The sequence below is a fragment of the Pteronotus mesoamericanus genome, unplaced genomic scaffold (assembly GCF_021234165.1).
Source record: "Pteronotus mesoamericanus isolate MK-2021 breed Mesoamerican mustached bat unplaced genomic scaffold, CSHL_Meso_final contig_50, whole genome shotgun sequence".
NCBI classification, from domain to species: domain Eukaryota; kingdom Metazoa; phylum Chordata; class Mammalia; order Chiroptera; family Mormoopidae; genus Pteronotus; species Pteronotus mesoamericanus.
Window position 1 is genome coordinate 6,849,979 of NW_026555186.1, and position 22,140 is coordinate 6,872,118.

Sequence of the window (22,140 nt, forward strand, 5' to 3'; positions counted from 1 at the left end):
ACATAAGGCTTAATAATGTCAAAAGGTTGGGAAACTGCACTGGAAATTTGAACCAGATGTTCATTTCCTCTTTATCAACTGGCAGAGGTGGAGGGTAATTGGGGTCCAGTGGGGACTGGAAACCCAGCAAGCAAGCAAGCAGACAAAGGCTCTGAGAGGAACACCTCCACCGTGGGCACAGGGGCCTGGACAGGAGAGGGCAGAGGGCAAGGCAGCAGAGCAAGGCCATGCAGGGAGAGGGCCTCGTCTCATTCCTACCTTTTCTCTCTCCTCTTTCGCCTCAGTTCGGAGGTACGGCAAGAAAAATTCCAGAATGACTCCAGCGGAATTGTCACCAGCCAGAATTCCTAAATGCAAGGGGCACTAAGATGCCAGGCGCATGCTCACGCCCCCACCCTCTGTTCTGCTGGTCGCTCCATCATTAGAGTCTGGAGTGGGGAAGGAATGCAGGCTGTCCTGCACCATCTAATTCCGCCTGCCCCTTCTCCAAGCGGGGGCCTGCCCTGTTCACTGCCCTCGGTCAGCTTAAACAGGGCTGAGGGGCACGGAGAAGACACGAAAGACAGCCTCTCCATCCACAAGACAAACGACACAGTCACTCGGTCAGCTCCCCCAGTCTACGCAGCTGAACACCCGGCAGAGAAAGAAATGAGAAGGGATGTCAGCGCATGCCACGACCTCCCACCAGAACGGCAGTATTCTCGCTCAGATCCATCCCTCCACTGTCCACGGAGTGGCTGCTGTTCCTGCCAGGGGCGCTACTAAAAATTTGTCAAGACAATGCACTTAAGGAAATAAAAACCAATTCATTATAGAACTGAAGAGGAATGAAGGGGGGGGGGTGTTAAGACTGCTTTTTATAATTATAGTAAAGCACAATTCATCCCTATCAACATAAGTGATGTTACTGGGGAGTAAAGTGTGGCTATTGATTAAGAATTTGACTTTACTCTGGAATTCTGCCAAGGATATGAGATAAAATTTTATTTTCTCAGTAGAGGAGTCAAGTACATAAACTTAAAATAAGTATCAGATACAGCTAATTTAGATGACAGCTTCAAACGCATCTTTCACTTTCCATTAAAAAAACCCCAAATTTATCATAATATTTAAAAGATCTAAAAAGACTGTCTTAATCACCCGTTTTTAATATACAATTGAAGAATATATTTAAACTACACACTTCATTTTTAACAGAACCTTAGGTTTCATTTAAATCTTGGTTAATCTATTAAGTGGTTAAAATGGCTTCATTTAAATTTTCATCTGAATCTGGGACAGTTAAAGGATTACAGTATCACGCGTCAATAAGTCAGTTTACAAGTTCTCATTGAAAAGTTTCAGTCAATGACTGTTTTACTGCTCTCTGATTTCTTGAAAGTCACTTATAGAACTTTTTTTTTTAGCTATCTCTTTGTTTCCTCTAAAACGGTGCCCCACCATGCCAAAAAACGAGAAACCAACATTCACAATCAATCTGCATTTTCTTCAGCTTTCCTTTTCAAAATATTGAGGGTAACGAGGACTGACTCCATAATGTAATAATTATTCCTGGTGCTCACAAAGACCAACGCTGCCAGACTCTACGTACACACAGAAGTAGCCTGGCAAGCTGGGAGGCCAGCTGCCTAAGTGGTGTCAGAGGCAGAAATATGAGGACATGCTTCCTCGGATACTCCATGGGCAAACCATCATGTCAAAACATGGAGAGAGATTCCCGTGGCTCCCTTCCTAAGTAACAGACTCACTTTCCTTCATGTCTTCCATTGCAAAGAGAAGGGCTGCCACCAGGAGCCCCGAATAAGATTTAATAATGGGGAAAAATCCAGAACAATGGGCCATGACACTTCAGAAAAACCACAAGTCTTCAGTCTCTGCACATTCATTTAGTGCCAACCTAAAACATGCCAGGCAAGTTAAAAATACTGCATTTATGTAAGCACCCCCTACACACACACACACACACACACACACGCACGCACGCACGCACACATGCAGGGTTAAACAGAGAGCTCCGAAAGAATAATTTATTGCCACAAGAACAGAGCCCAGAAATAGACTGGCAGTAAAAGCAATTGGTGCCAGCGGGCTAGAGAATGAATGTAAGCAAAGTCCTGGCCACGAGAGGCATCCAGGAAAGAGCACCCTGGCCCGGGTGCTGCCCAGCCCTGACCTCGCCTCTACCAGAGCTCCATGCTGAGCAAGTCACTCCATCTCCCTAAAAGCCTTCTGGAAATTAAAAAGTACCATTAAATTAAATAATAAAAAACTGTACTGGCTCACCTCTGTGGTGGTGTGTGTGGTGGGAGGGCGGGGGGAAGGTTTGTTTTGCTTTGAAACCTGCTGTATCTTTTTTGGTGCTGGGCTCTGTACAAAGGAGAACAGGGAGGTCTGAAATTCACCAACACCTGCAGAAAATCTCAGCTGCTCTTTAACATACCGTAACCACATTTTTCAGCTCAATTCAACACTAATTGACCTGCCTGCTAGTGCCAGATCTATAAAAGGGGGATCGGGATTGTCCAAATGAATAGGTTTCTGTGCCCAGCACCTGAGTGGAGAATGCAATGACAGCATATGAGGTAAGACGGGAGCAAGGTGGACACTGGGTGCCACAAAGCGGAGGGGAAAGGTAATCATTATTTTGAAGATCTGACCTACCCGACAAAACGCAGACTAACTCTCAGATGCGAGAGGCTCAGAGGGAACCACACCCTATGAGAGTGCGAAACAGCCCCTGAGCCATCTCCGCACTCAACTCCGAACCTAGGCCGGGGGCAGCGCCCCCCCTCCTTAAGCACTTCCGGTAATACAGAAATCACGTGGCAGCCCATGCCAATTGTTTAAAGGTCCTATTAAACTATAAAGTCTTTCCCCTTCTGTCATCCAACCAGGAGTACCAGTGTTCAATGTGTGACTACAAAGATAAAATTTAACGCAGGGCAGACAAGAAATAAAAAAAGAAAGAAAATAAGGTGGCCAAGCAAACAGTTCAGGGCTGAGAAATGAAAAAACGACGAGGAGAAACGCCCTGTCTGGGCGACACTGGCCGTGTTAGGTCCCAGGCTCAAGAACACCCTGGAGAAATGCTCACACCTGGAAATGTCCACCGCAGCCAACAGCACCCGGTTTTCTGTTTCTCTGCATCTTTGGAAAGGATGCCACGTTTTACGAATGGACTGACCTCTCCATTGAGCCGTCCACTCTCAATCAAAACTGCCCAGGAGCCATTCTACCAGCGGAGCGCCCCATCAGAGCCTTCCTGCTCCATCTGTCCTGACTGTCCTTACCCCCCACTCCACCCCCACCCATCGAACTGAAGGGTCCCTCTCTACCCCGTCCCCCGCCCCCGCTAGACTTCACTGCCCCAGATGCTGGAGCCAAGATCTAGGTCAGGAATTCAGAGCTGCCCAAAGGAGGGAGAAGCACTTTCAAAAAACATTCCAGACTACCCCTGGGCTGGGACGGCACAACTGCTTGCCTGCTTAAAATCTGCTCTAGCTCCTGACTCCAAGGCAGACAACTAATGCAACGGTTTGTCCAGTCATTTTCGAGGGTGAAAGAAAGGAGCAAGCCAGTAAGCAGCACTGTCTGGCTCTGCCCCAAGACGAACCCGAGCAGGAGCCAGGGCTTGGGAGCAAGCATGGGACCTGGGCTGGCCACCAACAGTTACCTCCTCAGATAAATCCTGAGGAGGGCCACGCTGGCACGAAGCAAGTTTACTGGGGGTGTCCAGTCCAGCCCGATGTCTATGGTGGTTCTTAGGAACCTAAGAAGCGATTTCTCTAGTACTTATAATAAAGATGTGAGAAATTCTGGTCTCACAAGCACCATAAATCCCATCTGCAGAGCACAGGAGCCTTTCTAACTGAAGAGAGCTGAACTTTGCACAGAATCTATTATTTTGTGACAGGTGGTAGAGTCAGAGAAGACAGGCTAGACTTTAGCTTCAGGGCATAAAGGGAAGACGACCCAGTTCTGCTATTAAGAAGGGACTGCTCAATCCGGCTACGTGCACAAAAGAAAAAGGCTTTCATTTCGATCTCATGTCTTCTTAAACCTTTACTTTCTACAGCGAATTCACCGGGAAAGGGAGAACCAAGGAGTATATTAACCCCAAACTGACACTGTTGAGTCGGCGTATGTCACGCCCAGCCACAACCAAGCTGTTAAACTGACTCAAAAAAATAACCCCGCCTGGCAAAGATCAAGAAATCAAGAGGGAAGACAGTACCAAACCACGTACCTACTGTTACTACTAACTTCTGCCTCTGACAATCGCTCTCCTGCTGCAAATTGCTTCTTGTGACCCGGTTTACCAAAGTGATCTCACCGAATCTAGGGATCGCATTTTGAAAGATGCCACAGAGAAACTGAGCCGCCAACCTCTGGCGCGCGCCCCAGGGCAAGCCGCTCACCCAGCAGCCCCGGCCGCGCCGTCCTGCCAGGGGCCGTCACCAGCACCCCACGCACGCCCCGAGCCACCCGCCCGCCCCAGCCCCGACCTGGCCCGCCCTCCTCCGCTCTCCAGCGTCGAGCCTGTTTCCTCCCTGCCCAGCGCCTGGCCCCCTGGGCACTGCGCTTCAGGCTGCGGACCCTGAAGCCGCAGCTGCCAGCTTCTGTGCCGCCGCCCGAACGCGGGAGCACACAGGACTGGGCGCGGGGGCGCGGGATCTAGGCAGGACCGGAGGGGGCGCCGCCGCTGGGGTCCCGGGGACGCCATGTCACGCCCCCCGCACCTCCTCCAGATCGCAAAGCACGCCTCTCCCGCGGCCACCCCCTCCTCGCCGGAGAGACACCTGGCACTGCCTCCACCTCCAAGCCACCCAGGCAGTGCCCCATAAGCTCACGCCCCGCGCCTCTCCCCAGGGCCACCACGTTCCCAGATGTCCCTCCTGAGCCGCCCCCGAAGACCATGGGTCATCCGCCTCTCGGCTGACCGTGCTTCTTCTCGGCCACCTCCTCCCACCCCCGGGCAGCGGGTGCCATGGCTGCCCCGTTTCACAGAAGTACAGACCGAGGCCGGGGAGGTGACAGGCTAGAGAACCGAAATAAGAAACCTGGATGCTAAGGAGGTCGAAGAGGGGCCAGGTACAAATCGGCACGGAGACCGGCCCAGATGAGATGAAAGCCCGTTCTCCTGGGCCCGGGCCCGCCGCCCCCGTCCGCCCTGCCTCCGGGACTGGAGCCTCCGCCCTCGCCATTCCCGCCGCCCCCTCCTCGGCCCTCCAGAGAAAGAGACAAAGAACCGGCGCCGCAAACCGTAAAGCTGTGGTCGCCGGAGTCAGGAGACGGGGAGGTTTTACTCTGGAACGAGGGCGGGCGCAGGGAAGGACGAGCCGGCGGCGTCCCTGCCTAGGAGCGGCGCGCCGGGCGGCGCGGTAGCGGGACCCACCGGTGTAGGTCCAAGAGCCCCCGGCGAGGGGTGCAGTGGCCCGGGCGAGAGCGCGCCGGGTCTGACGGGCGGGTGAGCACCGGGCGCGCCGGGGCCCGCGGACCGCGCCTCTCGGCGGTGTGGGCCGAGCGCACGGGCAGCTCTGCAGTTGAACTCACCGGATCGGAAGAAGGCCGCGATGTCGGCCAGGTCCTTGGCCGCCTCCTCGGCCCCCTCGCCGGCGCCGCCCCCGCAGCCCGAGCCCGCCGCGCTGGCTGTGGCGGCAGGGCTGGAAGACGCGGCGGGGGCGGCGGCGCCGCCGCTGCTGCCGCTCATGGCTGCGGCGGCCGCCGCGCCCGGCTCGGGCCCCGCGCCCCTAGCGCTGCGCGCCGCCCGCTCCGCGCCGGGCCTGGCGGAGCTGAGCGCCCAGCTGCCCGCACCCGGCGCGCGGACGCAGAGCCCCGGGGCGGCGGCGGGCGGCGGCGGCGGCTCGGCCTGAGGAGCGCGCCCACATAGACGAGGACTCCGCCCGGTAGCCGCGAGCTGGCCGCGGGGCGGGGGCACGGAGCCACGGCCTCGGCGGCGCCGGCCGGAGCGCGGGCAGCAGCGCGCGCCGCGCGAGTCACGCAGTCGCGAGGGCTAGGGCCCGTGGCCGGCGGGAGCTCCGCGATCACGGACGCCGGGGGCAGCCGCGAGCCTCCATCTTGATTTCAAATGGGGAAGGAAGGAGGGGGAGGGGGGAAATCACGGTCGAGGGAACCCGGGTGAAAGGAAAAGGGAGAGCAGGGAAAGGAGAGGAAGGGAAAAAAGAGGGGCTTCGGCAATTTCCGGCGAACATCGTCAGGGGCCCGAGCGTGGGCTCTGTGGGAGGGCGGGCCCGGCGGTGGGCGGGGAATGACGGGAGGGGCGGAGCCTCACCCGGTGGCCTGGAGCTCAGAGAACCCGCGGGCTGTGGCAGGAGCGTTCAGCCTGGCTCCCTGGGCTCATCCCCTGCAGTTCGATCCTGGGAAGGAGCAGGAACGCTCAGAGCAGCCGGGGCAGACCTTCCCAATCCCGGCGTTGCGTACCCCGCCGGGCGCTCCCTCCTGTACTGCCAGCAACGTCCTCCCAGCGCTCGAACTGTTTATTACTGATCTCGCCCGCGGGGCCGGGTGACTCGGGCACCGGGCTGGCACTGGCATGTAATCGGTATTCCGTAATAGTTGATGAATGAAGAGACAGATCGTGAAGATAGATTACCTACTCCAGTCCCGAGTGAGGCAAGCCCCTGAATTTCTGCGGGAAGTCTCTTCGTCTGTAAAATGAGACTCTGGACTCACTCCACCAAAATGCAAAGAATGGGGACGGTGATGGGACTGGGAAGACCAAAAGAAATGAGGGGTAGGGGACATCCAGCTTTACGGAAGACCTTGTAAAACCAGCACTTGACAAATATTCAAGTACAAAATCCCTAAGACGTGACTACAAGAGGAATGATCAGAATGATGATGTCGTTGTTAAAAGATCCAACATTGTAGAAAACAAGGAGAAACAAAAACGAGATTCACTTTTTTACAAACTGGACAATGAAACCACTATACGTGTATACTGGAAATGAGTTTATGAATGACGGGTGGATGGTGGATACAGGTTTCTCACTGTTGGAGAGGGAGGTTACAGATAAGCAAGGGAAGGAAACGAGAATGGTCCATGTGGTACTGGATTAAGGTTGGAGACATCAGTATGAGTTCAGGTTTAGCTTAATATAGATACAGATGGATACATAAAAGATTTACAAGTATGCAAATATACATGGGTTAGTACACACACACAGATTTCCTTGCTCTGTCAGGTAAGCGGTCTTAAAAATAACACTCCAGTAGCAATGAGCATGCCTGGCACTCAGATCTTGTTTTTAACACCATTCACCAACAAAAGGAACAAGGTCTCTTCGGGTAAGTGGCTGATTTCGGGACTGGGGCAAGAAATATGCAATGCCAGCCTGGAGCATCTTGTTTTGCCAAAAGGTAAGAATGTGATCAAAATAAGATTTTTTTTTAACCAACAACAGAAACAATGAAGGGAGTCTGTCAAAGGGACACAGGAGCCAATTGAAAGAGCTCCCAGTAGCCAAAGCTAGAACAATTTGAGCAAGAAAGCAAATAATACAATACTTGATTATAACCCAAAGTATAAAATAAATATCCGTGAACATCCTGATATAAATAAATGATTTGCTAAGTAAGCGGAGACGAGGCTAATATACCGCCATGCAGAGGGATTCCAAATCATTTATGCAGATACTCTGCCCTCAATGAGACAGACTAGAACTCCCCGCTCCTTAACTATGCGCTGCACAGCACGTTATGACTTCCCTTCAAAGAGTATGAAATAGAAAGGCAATGGGGAATAACCTTGCCATGGAGAAGTCTAACAAAATGCTACTTCAGCCAAGTGATTGACACTGCATTAGCATCAACAGTAATAAATCATGTGAATGGTATGTACCCTTGATATCAGGGGATGAGAACGGCACTTTCCTCCGGGGTCCTTCTCCCCAAAATACACAATTCCAGTCTCATCATGAGAAAAACATCTGCAAAATCTCAACTGAGGGACATTCTACAAACTACCCAACTAGTACTTCCCCGAATTCTGAAGGTCACCAAAAATAAGGAAATCAGAAAAACTGTCACAGCCGAGAGAAGTCCAAGGAAACATGACAACTGAACATAATGGGACCCTGGAACCAGAAAAGGAAATCAGGTAAAAACTAAGAAAATCTTAATAATATATGCACTTTAGTTTTTGGTTTGGTTTGGTTTTGTTAGTAATAATGTACCAATACGGATTCATTAGTCGTGAGTAATGAGGGGAGTCTGGGTGTGCGATATATAGGAACTCTGTACCATCTTCGCAACTTTTCTACAAATCTAAATCTATTGTAAGTTAAAACGTTTACTTAAAACTTTTTTTTAAATAGCGCAGTATCTCAAAATGAAAAAATGCAGGAGGTCCAAATTTCACAGGCCATTAGCTGAGGTATGCTGACAGTGTTTCTTTTCCCCATTTTTCTGTCAGGTAATTTTTATCTCCAGCTCCCATTCTTCCTCATGGCAGAAAGCTTAATCTTAGTCCCGGGAAAACTCAGTCTCCGGGACTTTTCTTCATCAGTTGAGTGCTTTCCCCTCCTGCCTTCTTCCCAAAGCTGCAGCCAAACTCCCTGGGCATTGGTGAGATGGTGGCATGGGGTGCGGATGGAGAGGTCGCACGGGGCCCTTGGGGGGCTGGCAGCCAGCTTCCCCCTGCCCCCACCCCCCTCCAGCTACTCCTAGCCACTCAGGAAAACATTCCGCTGCCTACAGGGGTGCTCAGCTCCCCTTCCCCCTCCCATCCCACTCCAGAGAGTAAGGTCAAGTTCTCTCTGCTCCCAGATCCCTCAAGCTCACCCGGGCTCAGGCTCCCTTCCTCAGACACTCACATGGAGGTCTAATGCTACCCATCACCTCTCCCCGAAATCGCAGAATTATTTCCTCTGCAGGAAGCAAACCTCACTCCAGTTTCCTCCGGCTCTCTTCCAAAGCTATCATTTTGAGCATAACCTTTGTCTTCTTAGGAGACTCAGTTTTAGTATTCAAAAACCCTTTGCCTCCTATTATGCCCTCTGCCATAAATTCGAGGAGTGTCTTGAAATTCAGAAGTCAAGTGCTGACTGCTTTCTTTTGCTTTGCATTCCTCCCATAATAATCCTACTCTGCCTATAGTGAATACTGAGGCCCTCCCTGCTACCTAAATGGCAGAGAAAGGTCAAGAATTTGACAAATAAAAACTGCCAGGGGTTGAGGAGGGCAGGTTGTATATCAGGAAGCCACAGAAAGATTGGCTATACCATGGTGGTGATACTTGGGAAGTGACAACTGGAAAAGGCCAGCTTACGTGGGAGAGTTCTCAGGGGAGAGCAAGTTGTGAGTGTTGGGAGCTGGCTGGAAAGGAAATGTGACTGAGTGGCAATGAGTGCTAAGGGTGCTGGGGATCAGGGCAGACACAGAGCAGGTGCATTTGGGTATGAAGAGCTCTCTAGGGTGGAGACCCATATATTGACCAATTCTTCTATCTCAGGTAGAGTCAATTCCAAGAAAGAGACAAAGAAGACTTGTATCTGGGTGTGGGCCATGCATGAAGTCTCACCCAGACTGCAACAAGAAAAAGAAGCTGCACACAGGTTTTCCCCCTCCACCATCTGAGCAGTGGAGAGGGGTCTAAACAGGGTTTCATGACAGCTGCTGTTGATCTGTTGACCCTTACCCAATCTTCAAAATTCAGCTCAGATTTCTACACCTTTGATGGCGCTCCTCCATAACTCAAATTGACCTGTCCCTTCTCTGTATTCTGCAGCACCAGTCGTTCTGGCATTTGAGCATGTACTGCATTACACTATTTATGTCATTTGTGTTTAATGTCTTGCCTCAAGGTGAGGAGATCCTTTTCAATCAGTATAGAAGCATCAGCATGTCTCTTGTGTGTGCCTAGAACTGTACCAGGCCTGAAGACATGAAGCAAAAGAAAGGGCAAAAGCCAACTGGGACAGACACTGCAAGCTGTCTACTCAGTATCCCTTCTCTCCTCAGCAGAACCCATGCCCAGCTAAAACACTGCATTTCACAGCTGTGGTGGCCATGTGACATGGTGCTGGCTGATGAGATAGAAGTGGAAACGACTGGGAAGGACTCAAAGTGTTGAGACTCAACACGTGCTTGCCCTTTGCCCTTTGTCCTCTGTCCTCTCTTCTCCACAGGATGCCAGAGGTGAAGAGGCCACTCTGTGACTACGAGAGGGTGAACATGACAGAAGCCAATGGCACAGGTGGCTGAGTGAGCTGCCCACCTCCAGACTTCTTGTTCCATAGAAATAGGCAAGGATAAAAAGACCCAGATTTAGTTAAGTGCCTGTAAGTTGTATATTCAGTTTTGTGCAGCCAAACCAGCTCCTAATGGATAGACCAGCCATGTTTGGTTTTTTGTTGTTGTTGTTGTTGTTGTTTTTAATCTGTGTTTTTCAAACTTTCCCACCAAAAAAAACCCTGAAGATGAAGGAAGGTGAAGAGGCAAGTGAAAGTTATGTCCTTAAGGGTGTGGGAGGGGAACCCAAGCAGCCACCACACGATGAACATGTCTTTCAAGTTGCTAGCTTTTTCATCCTGACCAGTGTGGCTCAGTTGGCGAGGTGTCATCGATGAAGCAAAAGGTCACTGGTTTGATTCCTGGGCCCAAGTTCTGATGATATTTCTCTGTCTCTTTCTCCCACCCTTCCCTTCTCTCTAAAAATAAATAAATAATATAAATATATTGTTTATTTTAATATATATGTTATATATATTTTAAAAGTTGCTGGCTTTTTCTTAGTTCATGTGAATTTTTCCTCTCCTTATAAACCTGTTCTTGTTTTAATATATTCATAATGTCTTAACTCACTAGTTGTTTTGGGTTGGATTATGTCTCTCCTCCCCCGCCCCCCCAAAAATAGATACATTGTAGTATTAACCCCAGTACCTTAAAATGTGATCTTATTTGGAAGTTGGGTCCTTGCGGATATAGTTAGTTAAGAGGAGGTCATACTGGAGTAGGGTGAGCTCCTGATCCAATGTGACTGGTGTCCATATAAGAAGGTGGCCACGTGAGACAGAGACACAAAGGAAAAATGCCAAGTGGAGATAGAGAATTGGAGTGACACATCTACAACCAAAGGAATGCCAAAGATGGCTGGCAAACCATCCACAACTGGGAGATAGGCCAGGAAGGCTTTCCCTGCCGGTTTCAAAGGGAGCACGGCCCTGCTGGCACTTTGATATCAAACATGTAACCTCCGGAAGAGGCAATAAAGTTCTACTGTTCTAAGCCACCACTGTGTGGTACTTACAGTTATGGCAGCTTAGGAAACACGCAAGCTAATTAAGTCCTCCACAGTTTTTGGTGAAACTCTCATTCTAGAGAGAGAGTCATATATTGACCTTATAGATAATATTTGATGGGTGCTTATAATACAGGAAAATAAAGAATCCAGAGGGCCATTGTGAGTTTCAGCTTGGGGGCTAACGGAGCAGCTCAATGTTACTGAGAACATACTATAGAAATGTTCAGATGAAAATGTGAACTATGGACTTGACCTCCGGCCAGAGCTTGAACTTGAACTCTAAATTTACGCCAAAGGGCATAAAGATACCTGGAGCTTCTAGTCTCAACTAGTTTACCAAGGAGAGATGAGTGTGAAAAGCGAGTAGGGCCTGGTTCCAAGGGCTGGGTTGTTATGTTCTGGAAACAGTGGGGAGCTCCAGTGGAAGCATGACTTGAAACGTGCCGGGCATTCCCAGGTAGTCCTGGAGCAGATGAAGCAGCACTGGAAGGAGACGAGCAGACCCACAGGGGCCAGGGCATCTAATTCAGCCAGGCCACACTACATCTCTTCACAGATGACTCCAAGTGAACCCAGCTTCTTGCATTCCTTTGACTTGGGGTGGTCTCCACTAAGCCACAAAGCCAGAAAGATCCGGGCCGGAGCCCTGCCCACCCTGCCCTGAACCCACATTCACAGGCACGGTCCCCAGGAGTAGCTGACTGGCCTTGAGGGTTGATTAGTAAGTCTTTTGGGCCCCTTCACACCAGCATTTTCTCCAGTCATTGACATACAGCTGAATACACAAATCAAACAAAGAGGCCCCCCGGTGGGAAGTAGAAAAGGGGATTACGTGAAGTGACCCTAGAACAGGAACAGGGAACGGCATTTGGAAGCATTTGAGGTGCACAGCGACAACAATATGTGTGTGTGTGTGTGTGTGTGTGTACATGCACCCATGTGTCTGCACACATGTTCATGCCTAGCTGCATCTGGGCTTGGAGTTAATAAAGATCTTAACCTGGTAGCAGGGGAACCCGGTAGTACAGGAAGAAAAGAAAAAGGCAGACTTAGAATGAGCTCGGATTTGGAGGTGGCAATGTTTTATTGTTACTGATAAGGAGATGAGAAGAGTGACAAAATTTATATTTGCTCCTTGGCTTCCAATTGATCAATGTTACAGGTTCATTTCTTAATAACTGCTGACGGAATTCCTGTTCCTGGCCAGTAACTCAGAGTTCCCAATTGAGCCCCCAGCCCAAAACATGCAGAACCTGAAATTCTTCCAGGTGAGATTTATTTATTCTGATCCTGGCCACCTTTTGGTCTTCAAGATTTCTTTTTGAAGGTTAAGTACTCCTGGGAGTACTAACACCTGAAACCCTTATCACTTAATGCATTATAGAGAGGATTAGTGGATTAGCCCAGGGCTGACCTGGAGTAATGAAGATTAAAAGAAGGAAAAGAGAGATGGAAGTACCAATAGGAAAAAAAAAAACCAGCCACCTACTTTGCTTTTGCCTAGAGCTGGTCTTATTCCTTCTATTGAGTACAGATCCTGAGAAAGCCTTGGCCCTGGTTCTTTTGCAGGAATAGTAAAGATTTTTATATTTCAGGGTTATTGGTTATTCACTGAATGTCTCCCATCACACACAGAAAACCATGTAAAAGATGGTGTCCAGTTTGGGGCTTTTCTAGAAATTTTGATTGATATATGCAGTAAGCATTTTACTGAGTCCCTACTATACAGCAGACACTTTAAATCTACAGTAACCAAAACAAGCAAAAATGGTTGCCCTCGCTGAGTTAACTTTCTAGAAGGGTGGAGAGAAAAACAATAAAGTAAAATGCACAGTGGTCCAAGAGTAATATGTACAATGGAGAAGAGTTAGACAGGAACCATGAGAAGGTTAGAGTGAGGAGCAGCGGGCAGCATCGGATGTGACATTTGAGCCTTTGCTCAAAAGATCAGAATGAAAGAAGGAACCAAGTAGATATCTAGGGGAGCACAAGTGCAAGAGCCCTGAGGCAACCTATGTGCTCGCCTTTGTGAAGAATGGGGGCGGGGGGGGGCTGTGATTCGGGTTGCAGGAAAACAGGAGAAGCTGTAGATGAGATAGAGGAGCCTCATGGTGTAAAATCTTACAGGTGCTTTGTAGGGACTCTGCCTTCCAAGCAGAATGAGATGGCAGGTGTGGATTATTGTATGAGAAGATTCTAAGTGATCTAAGTGACACAGGAAAGCTACTTCTTAGACGGCACCTTGGCCTCTTATCGCTTCATGTTGATCTCAGGCCTCAGAGTGAAACCAGGGTCTGAAGCAACAAGGAACCCCAATTAATGAATTGGATATCTTTTCAAAACCAGTATAGTTCATTACTTTCTAGAGATGAGCAGGTAGATAGCATCATGGAGGGAAATGAGGCCTGAGAAGGAACAGGTTTTGGGTGCCAGCTTGGACCCAGGGTAGTTGTGTGATCTCGGGCAAGTGAGAGAGAGGCAGGAATGTCACCTGCCTGGCCCCTGCCTTCAGGAACCGCTCTCCTCTCCAGGGAAGGCCCGATATGTAGGCATTGCTTCTACCAGGTCGCCTCCTCTTCTACCTTGACCTCCCTTCACTGAGGGGTAAGAAAGCACCTGAGACAAGCCAGACTGAATACACTGCTCCCTGAATTAGGAAACTTAGAGGCAAGAGGCCAGGAGTGTGGCAGCAGAGGAAGCACGGGAACAAACGAGAGAAAGGGCCTGGGTGCAAGGGCCACCCTGATTCTGGCCTTTACCCTCCTCCCTGCAATAAGCTCTTCTTTTGAGATCATGGCAGGGGCCATGGCAGGGGGTGCGCAGTGGTTCTAGCTGAAAGCACCTCACTGGAACGGTAATCAGCTCCAGCTCTTCACAGCCTCAGGGAAGCAAGGAAAGGAACGAATATCTATTGCTTGAAATATATCATCTGGATTTCCCCCCAAGGTCGTGGGACTGGCATTTGAAGCACATAAAAGCCATGCTGTTTCATTTATTCACTCTCCCTCGTCATCCCGGTCCCCACCTTGGTGACATCTCAGATCGCTGGTCTTCTTGCCTTCCTGTCTCTTCCACTCTTTCTGACACTATCTAATTGGTGACCCTTTATATTAATCTTTCCTGAGAGAGAATGAAGGAGAAGCCAATGACAGGTGAAGTTGAGACTATATTGAACTGCTGAGGAACAGTGAGTCACATGTCACTGTACCTCTCCAATCTAGAATTTTAAGAGCCACCCTAGAAGGAATATGTCCAGATTATTTTACCCTGAAGCCCTGCCAAAATAATGATTTTCCATTCTGTGTTCTGCCTTTGCTGAGATTCATCTACATTTGAAGATGCTGGCCTTCTGTTATTTAATTTCCCTTTAATAAATACAGACCCAGATGCTAGCTGCTCTAGAATTTGATAGTAGGAAAGTTTGTCTATGACAGATGGTTGTGCTTCCTTTTATGAGTTAATGCAAACTATCAATATGAAACGCCCGTGTTTCTTTTTATTCCTTGGAAGTCAAGATGCTCAGAATTATGTTAAGAGCTTATTTAAGATCCTGTGTTAGAATGGTGAGTTAACAAGACAGGGGAAGTTGAATATTCACAACAATGAGACATCATTTGTCTCTGCGGGTACCTGAGGCTAGGGAAATCTGGGAGCCACAAAGGGTTACAACAACAGGGGAGGGGACATCTGTCCCAGGGAAGGGCTCTTCCTCTGGACTTTCTCCACACTCCAGTGTCACCTCTATGATTGCTCATTTGACCATAATCCCAGTGACCTTCCCGAAGCACAGAGTGGATTATACCTCTCCTCAAAAATCTTTGATTCACTCCCTGCCCTTCGGAATGGTCTTTAGACTCTTTACAGGACAATAAAGAACCACCGCGCTAGTGTCCCAAACCTCAGAATATCCTGGAGCCTTTATTTTATTTAAATCCACACTTCGGGGCCTGCTCCAAGCAGAATGGCCCAGGTTGTCCCCAGAGCCCCACAGTTCTAAGATCCTGATGTCCATACCTGCTGTAGCATCTGGACAGGAAGGCCCCAGGACAGCTGTGACTTATTCAGACCAGGACCTCAGCCACTCATACATACGGGGCTGGTGGGGTTCAGCTAGAGGCACCCACTCTTCCAGAGTCTTCCACCACACCTGTGCTCCCCACGGGACCTCTGTTCTGGATGGTCAGAGGTGAGCAGCCCACCCACCAGTTCCACACTGTCTTACTACTATTCAGAATCATCCCCCTGTGTAATCCAATGGGACTTCTACTGCCTGTCTTTCCCACCAGTCCCTTGAGAGCGGAGGCTAGCCCATTTGCTCTTTGTGTCCTTCACTGTTTCTGCTACGCTGCTTCACAGATTTAGAAAATGTTCAAAACATGACCGCTGAAATAAAAAATTGCAAAATCTGATTTTAGTCACTTATTTTTAAGTAGGAATGTTAGTCAAGCTATTGCCTCCCACAAGACAATTTAAACCTTGTCTCCAAGTATGCAACTGAATGTTTGAGCAGGCCCCGAGAAGGGTTAGGTTTGGGGAGCGTTGGGGGGCCTTTCCAGAGCCACGGGTATCACACCAGCATCCCTGGGCACCCTTGCAAGCCAGAGCCCTTTCCCAACGCCCCTCTTGGACAAGAAAGGGAAGAGCTAAGTAAAACCTAGGAAACCAAGACTTCTGAATGGACAGTTTTAATCCAGCGCAACCACTCTGCTTTTCTTAGCATCTCTCTTTTCTTTGCCCTTGATTACGGCCTCCAAACCAACAGCCAAAAATATAAGATGTGGGAACACTTGAATAAGAGAGCAAAACCAGAATATTTTCAGCTTTGGGGAAGAAAAAAAAACCCCTTTTTCCCCCTTGGTAGTGGTGTTGTCTTCTTTCTTAAATTTTAAGACTTGGCAGTCATTATCTAAGTTGATCAATAGATATTTATTGACCTTATTCTGTGCTAGGTATCATGCCACTAGTGATTTTATGCTGTGGATCATAATTTCCATATCAGTGGTGTTTATTTCTTTAATTTAAACATCTATGCCTGTTTGAAAAAAATAAGGCTTTCTTCAAGGCGAGTGAAAAATTACCTTATTTATGTGAGATTTTCATTGTGTTAGATTCTACAGGAGCTTACCATGCCCATTTCTCTTGTCTTTGAAGGCTCACAGACTCCAATTCCCGGACTTCCTTGCAGTTAGGTGGGGCCTCATGACTACATTCTGTCCGATAGGATATGTTTATTAACCCCTATTCTCCACTCCCCATCCACATCATCAACCCTGGAGGCCACATGTCCTAAATGGTGAAGGTACAAGATAAAGCAGAGCTACCAACCTATGATCGATGAGGACATGAATGAAATAAACTTTCATTTTTGTTAAGCCTCTGAAATGTGGGGGTCTATTTATTAGCAAAGCTTTTTTGAGTTATATATACTTTCTTGAATTTGATGGTATTTTTTGGTTGGTTTGGTTGATTTATATTCTTTCTAAAGAGCTCTCTGCATCCGTTTCCTTTATTTCAGGAATCTAGCCCAGTGAATAATCTTGAGAAGAATTGATGCTCCTTCCCATTTTCCCATTGGCTTTCCATGATGTGACCCCAGGTAGCTTCCTTGTGAGTCTCCTCGCCCCAACCTCGCAGAACACATTTTCATGGCTTTACTTATTATATCTTTCCCTAGGGGATTTATCAAGAACTTATTACAGCCTTTCAAGCTTAGGATTATCCTAAAATGCACTTATGAAATTAAATTAAACTCTGCAGACACTAGCTCTACTCTGCTGGAGTAGCCATTCTAACAAAACTCAAAAAAGTTGCGTAGCTTGGTTGTCATCACTCCCTCACTTCCTGTTGTCTTCCCAGTCTGTGGTCGTCTGGTTTTCCTCACCACCCCCCAACAGAGCTCACTAAATCCCACCAGACACTTTCCACTCCTCCGTTGTATGAGCATGAATGGGAGGGGTGAACATATGCTTGTTCCCCATTCCCAGTTCCTTCCATGTGGGTTGGCTTACCTGATGGGTGACTTTGGGAGGGGGAGCTAGGCAGGCCCGGTCTTGCTACTCCTTGTTTGTCTCTTGGGAGCAGCGGCTGCAGGGAGCTGGCATTGGGGCCTGCTCCTCCTCCCTGCCCCTGAGGTGGGAGGCCCATGGGGGCCCCCCCGCACGGCCTACGCCTAGGGTGAGTTAGGGGGCCTTGTTTCATTTCTGGGTGGTGTGTTACTGCCGTACATGTTAGCCACAATGTTGGTTGTCAGCTTTATCAGTAGCGAAGGTGGTTCTTGGTTCTCCAGCTACCTATTCCCTCGTTTCCTCTCAATCAGCTCAGAATGCATCTAGGGAAGAGGAAATGTTTACTAAACTGCCACAATCCCCAATATAGCTTACCAATCTCTCAGACATCCACGTAAAACCCTGTATTTAACTCTACCCTACTCCCATCACCGTGTATTGTAATTTCCTGTGTGCTTCCGTGTGTCTCCCAACTGGACTGTGTAATTGTGGTGGGCTCTGTGCTGTACCATCCAGACCTCCCTCCAATGAAAGATATGTTGCCCCAGCTGCTGAGAACACTGTCAGCAAACAGCTTTCAGCTGTCACCCTTGTCAGGGAGTGTCTCAGCTGTAGAAAACAGTCTTGCCCAAGGTCACGCCCGTTCCTGGAGCAGCCCATAGGTTGAGGGCTAGATATCTCAGCCATATTCAGGACAACTCTGATGGACCATTCTAATTCCTTGAAGTTGGCTGAGACTGTCATTGGGCCTTCCTTGTAGCTGACAAGTATCTGACAGTGTTGTGTGTACCGAATGAAAACAAGGAATAACTATCTGAAAACTGGAAAACAAGGTTATGCTAAGGGCTGAGAGGAGCCGACTACACTGGTGTTGGGTTTCAGCTTACTTCGAGTTCTGTCAATAAAGACACATTCTGAGACCCTCCAGTTTGAAGGAGATACTTCAGGGAGCAACATGTCTGATTATTGCCAGAGCAATAAAACAATGGTAGAAATGCAGGACTCTCAAGAAAAAATAATTACAATCTGATGGGTGTGGTAGAGGCCCACTTAGCTCTTGCTGATCACAGACCTAGAAAAACTTTTCACTTCCAATGTAGGGCAAAAAACGGGGCCTACCTCATATCCTGCTTAACAGAAAGTCAACATAAAGCAGAAAGATACATATTCCTCCCAGGCTAGGCTTCTGAACAAAACTTGGCTGGTGTTTTCCTCTGGCTGTAACAATGTCTCATAGCCGTAACAATGCCTTATATTTCTAAAGTATATGCTTCACCTTCTTTTTCTTTTCTTTTTGTAATGTATTTACTTTTAGAGAGAGAGAAAGGGAGGAAGAAAAAGAGGGAGAGAAACATCCATGCACAAGGTACTTGAATCTGTTGCATGTTGCTAGGCCCCAAGTGGGGACCTGGCCTGTAGCTGAGGCATGTGCCCTGACTGGGAATCTCGGTTGGCAGGCTGGCACTCAGTTCACCGAGCCATCCCAACCAGGGCTAAAGTGTGTCACTTTCTTAGTTACATTCCTAGATGCACAGCCTTTTCATGTGACTCCTTCCAGGTCAGGGACCAGTTCTGCATCCCCCACACATTCACTCCATTCAACTGCTATTCAGCATCTACTGTGTTGTGTTGTATGCAACCTCTGTAGGATGCAAAAATAAATAAATAAAAATAAAAATAAAAATAGAGAAAAGATCATCCACCACATTTATTTTCTTTCTTTCTTTCTTTCTTTCTTTCTTTCTTTCTTTCTTTCTTTCTTTCTTTCTTTCTTTCTTTCTTTCTTCCTTTCTACTGATATGAGCATCTCCTGTGTTGTGTGTTGTGTACAACCTGCATGGGAAGCAAAAGAGAGAGAAAAAGATCATTCATGGATCCCCATTTGAATTAGAATAGAATCTAGCAGAGGAAAAAAATATGCACATATCAATAATAGGCTGTAAGAAAAAGTAGTAGTTGACACAAGAAAAGCAATTTGGAGGAAATGGAGTCTTTCTGGCCAGCAGAGATGACACCATCTAAACAGTGGCACCTCTTTTCTTGAGCAGGTGATTGGCGTGTGGCCAGATCACACCTGGGGGAGGAGCCTCCCTGACACTTGAGGAGATCAGCTTCTCTCTGAAGGGTGACAACTGACTTTCTCTTCACAGCACGTGCTCTTTTGGACGTCATACCTCTCACAAACCTTTTTTTCTTTCAAACCTAACAGCTGTCTGCCAGTTGCAAAGGAGACAGAAGAAGGGGCTTTTCAGTTAGGCAGACCTGGCTTCCAATTTTATATCTGCCACCTTCTAGCCTCTAGGGCCCTGAGTAAATTACTTGACTTTTCGGAGCCTCAGTTTTCTCACCTGTGAAAGGGGTCAATAAGCCAGTGTTCAGACTCCAGGGGGATTATCCGGAAAGCATACAGCATTGAGCTTGGCACACCAATGTGGGAATATTGTTTTCCAATACTTTCTTTCATCAAAAAACCCAGCTGAGCACGTTCCTAGAGGCTATTGTCTGGGCCCTCCCAGGTGCTGTCATCCGGGTTTGTATGTGGCAGTTGCTGGGAACTGGCTGGTGCACCTACAGGCTGGCGGGTGCCTGGTTGGTCCCTGGAGATGCCCACCCTTGGTTTTCAGCCCTGGGAGGGATGGGGAGGGGGTGGGGGAGGAAGAGGACAGCACGAGGAACACTATAAAGGATATAAGCACCTTACAGCACCCTTTCCATATATCAGCCCCGTATCAGGACACCTGCCAAGACTCTTCCATGCTAAGTGTCCTTGCCCTTTTGCAATTTACTGCCTTCTCGATGGCCAGCTCTGGCTCCCACCCCTCACAATGCAAACCAGCCTATGGCCTCAGGGCAGCTAACATGCATTAGCCTCCTTCATCTGAAAATGGTCTTCATCCTACAAACTAGACTCTCTTATCATGACATCTTCCAGGTGTTTCTTGAACTGTGTTTCCTTAGAGGGGCTGTTAAGATGCATCAGCCCCAGAATTCCACCTGTGGGGTTATAGTGCAAGTTTGTGCATTCATTATTGTTTTAACCTGATTTTCCTTGCCTCTTTTTAGACGATGTATTTTTTAGGAACTGTCCCTTTCCCCAGCCCAGAGTAAAAATAAAACGCATTAGGCTAAGCCCATCAAGCATGAAGTCGTTCCCGGTTCTAATCCTGGACAGTATGAACTGGACCCCTGCTTGTGCCAACATCCAGGCCTGACCCTTTGCCTTCATGGCCCATATCAGGCATTACAGTACTTGTCATGTGAAGGCTTTTGATGAGCTGCAGAAACTGTTAAGAGAAAGCTGCAGACAGCAACTTGGAAAAGACTTTTCTAATGCTCCCATGATGCCCATTTCTCTTTACCTACCGTGTGCTTGTTTTCTTCATCCAGAGTGTTCTGCATATTGATGTCAAATACCTGCCATTGTCAGGGACTCAGTAGTGTCCAGCCATAAAAATATACACCCAGTTTCGAACAGTTCACTTACTTTTAAAACTTGCTCTTCTTTTTTCTACCCACATGCCCCAATGGTGGGGCTTGCGGGTAGATAAAAGAAGTCAGCGTTTTTGCTTCTTTTCCCGTCCAGCCGGGAGAGTATCCAGGTGGCTGCTCAAAGTTTTCACTACAATTTTACTACAGTTTGCAGAGAGCTCTAGAGCGAGCGTGTGGGACATGCAGCTCATGCCAGCTCGGGGAGGGAGAAGCCACAGAGAGCTAATGGCCCATTGTCAGTGCCTGTCGTGTGGTCTCTCCCCCCGGGGGCTGGCCCTCTCTAGACAGAGCCTGGCTCTTGGCAGCAGCCCCTCAGCTGGCCTGGCAGCCACTCCTGGGGACACAGGCGCTTCTGTGTCCCTCCCCACTGTAACTCTGCCACGGGCCAAGAGACTGACCCCAGAATCAGCAGCAGCTTTCAACTTGAGCCTTTTGTGACGGAACAATGGTTAACTGTGGCTCTCAGAGCCTCTCCGGGGCAGCTCCTTTCACAGCGGGATTTCCTTCCGTGCGGGTTTTTCCAGCTGTCTTTGTCTCTGGTCCTGTCTAACAGATGTCTGTGGCCTTGGAGAGCCTTCTAAAAAAACCAGTGACAACTAGACTTGGGTCCCTTCCGGGAAAACTGCAGCAAGGGCCCTTCCGGGGTCAGCTGAGGCCTTGGCAAGGATAACATTGGCAAATGGCACGACACCTCTAGCCTCTCCCCTCCTGTGCCCTTCTCCTCCAAGGGTAGAGGAGCACGTTCGGGGACATTTAGGAGATGGCTTCTGGTGCCGGCCCATGGAGATAAATATCAAATTCCGAGAATTCCTCTTTTGGAGGCCTCCTGGAAACGTATAAAGAACTCCTCAAGCATGTGAAATATGAAACCGCAGGGTAAGCTTATTGGTTTTTTAACCAAGGCAATTAACCTGATACATCCAGAACAGGCACGCTTCAAAAGTGAAACTAGTGAACGCATTTCAGCTATGGTTTCACTTAAAATTGGAACTCTTCTTTTGGAATTGTTCTCTGAATTAGTCAATTCAATAACTAATAGTGAAAACATTGCCAATAACCCAAAGAACTAATAATGGGGTAGGAGTAAGTAAAAAAAATAACCTATTACATGGTCATTAAAATGTTGTTTATATAGATTGTAGGACTATGCTTATGATAAAATATGAGGTGAGAAAGGAATATATGAATATACATTAATTATTTTAAATTTACTTTTTAAATGCAGTAAACACAAAGCTAAGACAGAAAAAATATCCCCCCAATGATTAAATCAGTGGAATTGTAGGTGATTAATTTACTTTTTTTCTGTTTTCCAACTTTTCAGCAGTGTGATTATATACCTGTGCAATAAAAAAAAAAGTATATATTTTTAAAAGTCCTATA

General features: G+C 48.2%; 1 protein-coding gene across 4 annotated transcripts in view; it reads right to left on the reverse strand.

The window, feature by feature from the left end:
- The window catches only part of TRIO (trio Rho guanine nucleotide exchange factor), a 317,818-nt gene extending 311,995 nt beyond the window's left edge, over positions 1-5,823 (reverse strand). For 3 of the 4 annotated variants that reach the window (XM_054578323.1, XM_054578324.1, XM_054578326.1), the window contains exon 1: positions 5,554-5,764. In XM_054578323.1, coding sequence (XP_054434298.1) covers positions 5,554-5,710 — 157 coding nt within the window. In that variant the 5' untranslated portion in view covers positions 5,711-5,764. Of the gene's footprint in view, positions 1-5,553 lie in introns of all 4 variants that reach the window. The other variant, XM_054578325.1, reaches the window with a different exon arrangement.
- Between the last annotated feature and the right edge of the window lie 16,317 nt (positions 5,824-22,140).